This window comes from Oreochromis aureus, linkage group 3 (assembly GCF_013358895.1).
Source record: "Oreochromis aureus strain Israel breed Guangdong linkage group 3, ZZ_aureus, whole genome shotgun sequence".
In the NCBI taxonomy this organism is placed as follows: Eukaryota; Metazoa; Chordata; class Actinopteri; order Cichliformes; family Cichlidae; genus Oreochromis; species Oreochromis aureus.
The window spans coordinates 5,612,826-5,621,392 of record NC_052944.1 but is presented as its reverse complement, the minus strand read 5'-3'; the positions used below and the strand labels follow the sequence as shown (position 1 = coordinate 5,621,392).

At 43.2% G+C, this 8,567-nt stretch overlaps 1 protein-coding gene across 1 annotated transcript; it reads right to left on the bottom strand.

Moving 5' to 3' along the window:
• Positions 1-1,110: 1,110 nt before the first annotated feature.
• Positions 1,111-8,512, bottom strand: LOC120439351 (ribonuclease inhibitor-like; the record flags this gene model as incomplete). Its single annotated transcript, XM_039610274.1, has 4 exons — positions 1,111-1,282; positions 3,648-3,824; positions 6,031-6,207; positions 8,358-8,512. Coding segments are annotated over 4 exons (681 nt in total), but the record flags the coding sequence as incomplete, so codon positions are not given.
• Between the last annotated feature and the right edge of the window lie 55 nt (positions 8,513-8,567).

Genomic DNA, 8,567 nt, shown 5'->3' with positions numbered 1-8,567 from the left:
TAAAACAGTAAATGAGAGCAGCTAAACACACAAAGATGGAAACACAGAGCGTGGATCGCTCACTCGACGGCACGCACACGGACACGCCGTCAGGGCTGAAAGTGGACAGCTCACAGATCCTGAAGCTGCAGGTTTCATCTGTCTCCAACCAAAACTGAGTGAACCAGCAGCAAAAGAAGATCCAAACCACGCTTTACGTTTGATGAACATGGTCATGAATTCTCTCTGACTTTGACCTTTACTTCCTGCACAGCTCTCTCTCTCTCAGTGTACTTCAAGAACAGTTTACCTTCAAAAATCTGTTTTCTGCATTATTCACTGCTTATTACGCACCAGTCTGCTGTTGTGTTCACTGCTGTCGGCCTCGAAAACAAAGCCTCATTTCTGCTGTTCAATACTGAAGAAATTGAAACCTTTAAAATGCTGACAGATTACAAACTCTCAGCTGTGTCTGTAATCAAACCTCTGTAACTTTGCTTCACTTCAGCAGCATCAGCTCATGTTCACATGTTGATTCATGGTTTGCTTCAGTTTTTGATCGACTGCAGAAGATTTTGAAGGTTATCTGCTATAAAAAGCCAGAAGAGGAAAATCTGCTTCATGTGTTTCTGTTTGATCCTCAGTGACTTTGACACAAAGGCCTCTGCTGTGATGATCACACCTCTGATCAAGTCTCACAGTGTTTGTTTTATACATATGGATATGTGCTGATAAATGATCAGAATTAGAATATTTCCCACTGTCTGCTGTGTGCCGTGACCTTTGACCTGCTAAAGACAGTCAGCTGTGGATTATTCATTGTTGTGTCTGATACGTAGAACTGTGAGGAAGAACACTACACAGTTAATCAGGGTCCCCTCTCTCTGAATCAGGAAAGGTGGGCAGGCCACGTGTGGGCCGCGGGCCATACGTTGAGTCTCACTGTTTGAAATGTGAACATTGTTCTGCTGCAGTCAATGGACTAAACCAGAGAAGAAGAAAACAGACTTTACCATGAAGATCCTCAGTGTGGATCAGTATAATATCAGCCTGATGTCTGCAGTTTAGTGTCAGCACAACTTTCACATCATATTCATCTCAGCACAACTAAAACATGCTGACTGACCTCAGAGTTTCAAGTCCACATCCTGGACTCTCCAGGAAACCACACAGATGCTTCACTCCTGAATCCTGCAGCTTGTTGTAGTTACTCAGGTCCAGCTCTCTCAGATGGGAGGGGTTGGACTTCAGTGCTGCTGCCAGATAATCACAGCTGATCTCTGACAAACCACAGTAACTCAATCTGTATAAAGAATGAAAGATGTAAGTTTATTAGACAAAGTGTTTGAAATCATTCAGTGTTTCATCATCTGTTCAGAGCTGAAGAAGGTTCAGAATGTAGAAGTTTAGAAAATGGAAACTCCAAACAGCTGAAGCCAACAGGAAGCAGCTTCAAACAGGAAACTGTGCAGAGTTTCAGACTATATGTCCTGATGCAGCCGGTTGGATTTTGGAGATTTGAATCTCTGTTCTGTGACTAAGTCCTTGAATCATTTCTTCCAGTTGGTCCAACAAGACAGACTAAGTATTGGACATGTGTTGTGGCTCCATTAGGGGAGCTTCTACATGTGATGTGATGGCCCCTCTGGGTCTGTCAGGTCACAGGACTGAAGAGAGCTGAAACTGGGCACACAGTTGTTCCAGTCTGGACCAAAGACTCTATACTGGGACTGAGGGACTGCTTTAACTGCACCCACTGGGACTTGTTAAAGGCTCATGTTCTCGCTTAGATCATCGATTTCTACTGACATTTCTTTCTGGGAAAAATGGGGATTACTTTGAAAACAGGAAGTATTTTCCCCAATAAGCAGCCCTGGATTAGTAAATCACTCCAACATGTTCTCAGGCAGAAGAAGCTGTCTTGTTATGAGGGAGAGAAGAAAAAGATTGAGGCACAGAAACTTGTTGAAAGAGAGATAAAGCAGCTAAAATCAGGTGTAAAAGTAAAGCAGAGGATGAGCTGAATAAAGGACACTCAAGGCTGGCTTGGAAAGGAATGAAGTCCATGGTGGGGATGCAGAACAAGGAGCAAAGATGAATGTGATGCTGAATCAGCAGAAGACTTGGACTCATTGGATTCCAGCTTTGATATCATTGATTTCAATGAAGAGCTTTGTGATTGTAGCAAAGGGCTGGTACCTCTGAGAGTCCCACTGATGAGGTGTTTGTGTGGAAATCTCTTAGTGGGACCAAAGAGAGAAAAAGCCCTGGTCCTGATGCTGTGGGAGGGAAATGATTGAAGTGTGCTGTGAGGAACTGACTGGGAGGTTTTCACACATTTTCCAGTCCTCCTTGGAACAACAGGAAGTTCCCAGCATATGGAAACAAAGGTTAAGTGTCCTATGGCACTCAGTGATGATGGTGCTGTGTCCCCACCACCTCCACCTCTTTGTAAAGGAACTAACTGTAATCTGAAGCTTCAAATGGAACTAAGACTTCCTCCACTAGGTGGCAGTGTCTGATGAGAAAGTGTTAGTGGAGCTGGCCTGGAGTCAGAAACAGGAAGATGCAGGATTTGGGCTGAAATGGGGAAAAGTGGTTCGCACTAGTGCCTTAAAGCAAGAAGGTTGTAGGTTGAAGCTTGTTGGCCTTTCTGTGGAGGTTGGATGTTCTCCCACAGTCCAATGAAATGCTGCTTAGGTTCATTGGTGCTTCTAAATTGGCTGTAGGTGTGGATGTGAGAGAGTGCTTCTCTGTCTCTCTCTGTTGGCCCTGTGATGGACTGCTCACCTGTGCAGGTGGACCACGCCTCTTGCCCTATGACCGCTAGGGCACAGGCTGCAGCCCTGTGAGCCTAAGCTGAATAAACAGTTAGCAAAAATGATCCATAGATGGCCTGAAATTCCCCAGTTAGCAGTTTGGTAGATAGCTATGACATGCTAATCCCATCCAGCAGCTGTATTCTACCTGTAAGCTGATCCCTGCTGAGCCAAAGCACTTTTTCAGATACAAATTACAACCTTTAATAGAAACCTATTGGTCAGCATCTTATTAGCCTGCTGTTAGCTTCATTCCACAGAAAACTGAGAGAAACTAACAGAGTTGATAAAGAATAAAGAGAAATGTGCTGATTTAAAGCCTTTGAAGTGCTTCAGATGATCTCTGTCCACTTCTGTCCACTCATTCATTCATGTAAGCTTCTAATGCAGCTTTGATCTTCACAGTCTGCTTCATGAAACTCATTCTAACCCTGAATGTCAGAGTCTTCCTCCTTCTCTTTCCCATCATTCATGCTGGCAGTGGAGGAGATTTGGATGTTGGACTGTGTTTTGGATGATGTGTGTATGTTTGTGTTGGACTGCTGTCTGTAAAGCAAACGCACATTTTGCTTTGGATTTCAGTGTCAGACAGACTTTAAGGTGGAATGAAGAGTTGGAGAGTTTCACAGTGAATTATCCAGTGGAGGATTTTTCTTCTTCTTTGAAGGTTTGAAATGTGAACATTGTTCTGCTGCAGTCAATGGACTAAACCACAGAAGAAGAAAACAGACTTTACCATGAAGATCCTCAGTGTGGATCAGTATAATATCAGCCTGATGTCTGCAGTTTAGTGTCAGCACAACTTTCACATCATATTCATCTCAGCACAACTAAAACATGCTGACTGACCTCAGAGTTTCAAGTCCACATCCTGGACTCTCCAGGAAACCACACAGATGCTTCACTCCTGAATCCTGCAGCTTGTTGTAGTTACTCAGGTCCAGCTCTCTCAGATGGGAGGGGTTGGACTTCAGTGCTGCTGCCAGATAATCACAGCTGATCGCTGACAAACCACAGCCCCTCAATCTGTATAAAGAATGAAAGATGTAAGTTTATTAGACAAAGTGTGAGCTTGAAATCATTCAGTGTTTCATCATCTGTTCAGAGCTGAAGAAGGTTCAGAATGTAGAAGTTTAGAAAATGGAAACTCCAAACAGCTGAAGCCAACAGGAAGCAGCTTCAAACAGGAAACTGTGCAGAGTTTCAGACTATATGTCCTGATGCAGCCAGTTGGATTTTGGAGATTTGAATCTCTGTTCTGTGACTAAGTCCTTGAATCATTTCTTCCAGTTGGTCCAACAAGACAGACTAAGTATTGGACATGTGTTGTGGCTCCATTAGGGGAGCTTCTACATGTGATGTGATGGCCCCTCTAGGTCTGTCAGGTCACAGCACTGAAGAGAGCTCAAACTGGGCACACAGTTGTTCCAGTCTGGAGCCCTGGATTAGTAAATCACTCCAACATGTTCTCAGGCAGAAGAAGCTGTCTTGTTATGAGGGAGAGAAGAAAAAGATTGAGGCACAGAAACTTGTTGAAAGAGAGATAAAGCAGCTAAAATCAGGTGTAAAAGTAAAGCAGAGGATGAGCTGAATAAAGGACACTCAAGGCTGGCTTGGAAAGGAATGAAGTCCATGGTGGGGATGCAGAACAAGGAGCAAAGATGAATGTGATGCTGAATCAGCAGAAGACTTGGACTCATTGGATTCCAGCTTTGATATCATTGATTTGAATGAAGAGCTTTGTGATTGTAGCAAAGGGCTGGTAGCTCTGAGAGTCCCACTGATGAGGTGTTTGTGTGGAAATCTCTTAGTGGGACCAAAGAGAAAAAGCCCTGGTCCTGATGCTGTGGGAGGAAATGATTGAAGTGTGCTGTGAGGAAGTGACTGGGAGGGTTTCACACATTTTCCAGTCCTCCTTGGAACAACAGGAAGTTCCCAGCATATGGAAACAAAGGTTAAGTGTCCTATCGCACTCAGTGATGATGGTGCTGTGGCCCCACCACCTCCACCTTTTTGTAAAGGAACTAACTGTAATCTGAAGCTTCAAATGGAACTAAGACTTCCTCCACTAGGTGGCAGTGTCTGATGAGAAAGTGTTAGTGGAGCTGGCCTGGAGTCAGAAACAGGAAGATGCAGGATTTGGGCTGAAATGGGGAAAAGTGGTTCGCACTAGTGCCTTAAAGCAAGAAGGTTGTAGGTTGAAGCTTGTTGGCCTTTCTGTGGAGGTTGGATGTTCTCCCACAGTCCAATGAAATGCTGCTTAGGTTCATTGGTGCTTCTAAATTGGCTGTAGGTGTGGATGTGAGAGAGTGCTTCTCTGTCTCTCTCTGTTGGCCCTGTGATGGACTGCTCACCTGTGCAGGTGGACCACGCCTCTTGCCCTATGACAGCTAGGGCACAGGCTGCAGCCCTGTGAGCCTAAGCTGAATAAACAGTTAGCAAAAATGATCCATAGATGGCCTGAAATTCCCCAGTTAGCAGTTTGGTAGCTAGCTATGACATGCTAATCCCATCCAGCAGCTGTATTCTACCTGTAAGCTGATCCCTGCTGAGCCAAAGCACTTTTTCAGATACAAATTACAACCTTTAATAGAAACCTATTGGTCAGCATCTTATTAGCCTGCTGTTAGCTTCATTCCACAGAAAACTGAGAGAAACTAACAGAGTTGATAAAGAATAAAGAGAAATGTGCTGATTTAAAGCCTTTGAAGTGCTTCAGATGATCTGTGTCCACTTCTGTCCACTCATTCATTCATGTAAGCTTCTAATGCAGCTTTGATCTTCACAGTCTGCTTCATGAAACTCATTCTAACCCTGAATGTCAGAGTCTTCCTCCTTCTCTTTCCCATCATTCATGCTGGCAGTGGAGGAGATTTGGATGTTGGACTGTGTTTTGGATGATGTGTGTATGTTTGTGGTGGACTGCTGTCTGTAAAGCAAACGCACATTTTGCTTTAGATTTCAGTGTCAGACAGACTTTAAGGTGGAATGAAGAGTTGGAGAGTTTCACAGTGAATTATCCAGTGGAGGATTTTTCTTCTTCTTTGAAGGCTTGAAATGTGAACATTGTTCTGCTGCAGTCAATGGACTAAACCAGAGAAGAAGAAAACTGACTTTACCATGAAGATACTCAGTGTGGATCAGTATAATATCAGCCTGATGTCTGCAGTTTAGTGTCAGCACAACTTTCACATCATATTCATCTCAGCACAACTAAAACATGCTGACTGACCTCAGAGTTTCAAGTCCACATCCTGGACTCTCCAGGAAACCACACAGATGCTTCACTCCTGAATCCTGCAGCTTGTTGTTGTTACTCAGGTCCAGCTCTCTCAGATGGGAGGGGTTGGACTTCAGTGCTGCTGCCAGATAATCACAGCTGATCTCTGACAAACCACAGCTCCTCAATCTGTATAAAGAATGAAAGATGTAAGTTTATTAGACAAAGTGTGAGCTTGAAATCATTCAGTGTTTCATCATCTGTTCAGAGCTGAAGAAGGTTCAGAATGTAGAAGTTTAGAAAATGGAAACTCCAAACAGCTGAAGCCAACAGGAAGCAGCTTCAAACAAACACAACAAGAGAAAAACTCTGAATGTTTCACATTAAAGTCGTACATTTATCATAAAAACAGGACAAAGACTTGAAAAGTCGTGTTTTTCCTTCCAGGAACCACAAGGCTTCACTTTTAAAGGTGACGTGTGAAAGAAACGGACATATTTGAAGTCCAACACCTTTTTCCAGTCACATGATTAAAGCAGACAAACTACAAGCTCATTTTCATTCCAACAAGTCATCTTCTGACCTGGACTAACAACACTGGTCTCTATGTGCAGCCGGCTGTGAGACCAGTGCTCAGGGAGCGTCTACAAAGTGCAACACTGAAAGAACATCACACACTCATTTGCTTCCAGCACTTTCACACAAACATCTACTGTCATTATTGTCACCAAACTCTGTGGATCCTTTATTGCAAATTCAAATGGGATCAAATGGTCAGACAAAAGAGGGTTATGAGGAAATATGATGAAATGTTGTGTATTAGCAGCAAGTTATTGAATCATTTTCTTCACAAACCAAACAAAATGATTGACAAACATGTTTTTACAAACTCAGTGTTGGACTTGGATCAGCAGGATAAGCTGACGTTTAAAGGCATTTGAGTCTCGCTGTATGAGAGTCCAGTTATTCCTCAATATTTATGGATGATGTTCTTTCAGTGTTGCGCTTTGTAGACGCTCCCTGAGCCTCACAGCCAGCTGCACATGGACCAGCTGACATTACCCAGCATTAGAGGCGGCTGTAAAAAAATGGATTTTCCTATTTAAATGGTTTTAATTTGAATAAAGCGATGTTGATTCATTCAATCCTGAATGGATTTTTAATATAAATGTATTTTGCCAGAATCTCAGGTTAAAGCTCCCAAAAGTATTTCGACAACAAGCAAACAGATAAAACAGTAAATGAGAGCAGCTAAACACACAAAGATGGAAACACAGAGCGTGGATCGTTCACTCGACGGCATGTACACGGACACGCCATCGGGGCTGAAAGTGGACAGCTCACAGATCCTGAAGCTGCAGGTTTCATCTGTCTCCAACCAAAACTGAGTGAACCAGCAGCAAAAGAAGATCCAAACTACGCTTTACGTTTGATGAACATGGTCATGAATTCTCTCTGACTTTGACCTTTACTTCCTGCACAGCTCTCTCTCTCTCAGTGTACTTCAAGAACAGTTTACCTTCAAAAATCTGTTTTCTGCATTATTCACTGCTTATTACGCACCAGTCTGCTGTTGTGTTCACTGCTGTCGGCCTCCGAAAACAAAGCCTCATTTCTGCTGTTCAATACTGAAGAAATTGAAACCTTTTAAAATGATGACAGATTACAAACTCTCAGCTGTGTCTGTAATCAAACCTCTGTAACTTTGCTTCACTTCAGCAGCATCAGCTCATGTTCACATGTTGATTCATGGTTTGCTTCAGTTTTGATCGACTGCAGAAGATTTTGAAGGTTATCTGCTATAAAAAGCCAGAAGAGGAAAATCTGCTTCATGTGTTTCTGTTTGATCCTCAGTGACTTTGACACAAAGGCCTCTGCTGTGATGATCACACCTCTGATCAAGTCTCACAGTGTCAGCTTTGTTTTTATACATATGGATATGTGCTGATAAATGATCAGAATTAGAATATTTCTCACTGTCTGCTGTGTGCCGTGACCTTTGACCTGCTAAAGACAGTCAGCTGTGGATTATTCATTGTTGTGTCTGATACTTAGAACTGTGAGGAAGAACACTACACAGTTAATCAGGGTCCCCTCTCTGAATCAGGAAAGGTGGGCAGGCGGCGTGTGGGCGCGGGCCATACGTTGAGTCTCACTGTTTGAAATGTGAACATTGTTCTGCTGCAGTCAATGGACTAAACCAGAGAAGAAGAAAACAGACTTTACCATGAAGATCCTCAGTGTGGATCAGTATAATATCAGCCTGATGTCTGCAGTTTAGTGTCAGCACAACTTTCACATCATATTCATCTCAGCACAACTAAAACATGCTGACTGACCTCAGAGTTTCAAGTCCACATCCTGGACTCTCCAGGAAACCACACAGATGCTTCACTCCTGAATCCTGCAGCTTGTTGTTGTAGCTCAGGTCCAGCTGTCTCAGATGGGAGGGGTTGGACTTCAGTGCTGCTGCCAGATAATCACAGCTGATCTCTGACAAACCACAGTCCTCCAATCTGTATAAAGAATGAAAGATGTAAGTTTATTAG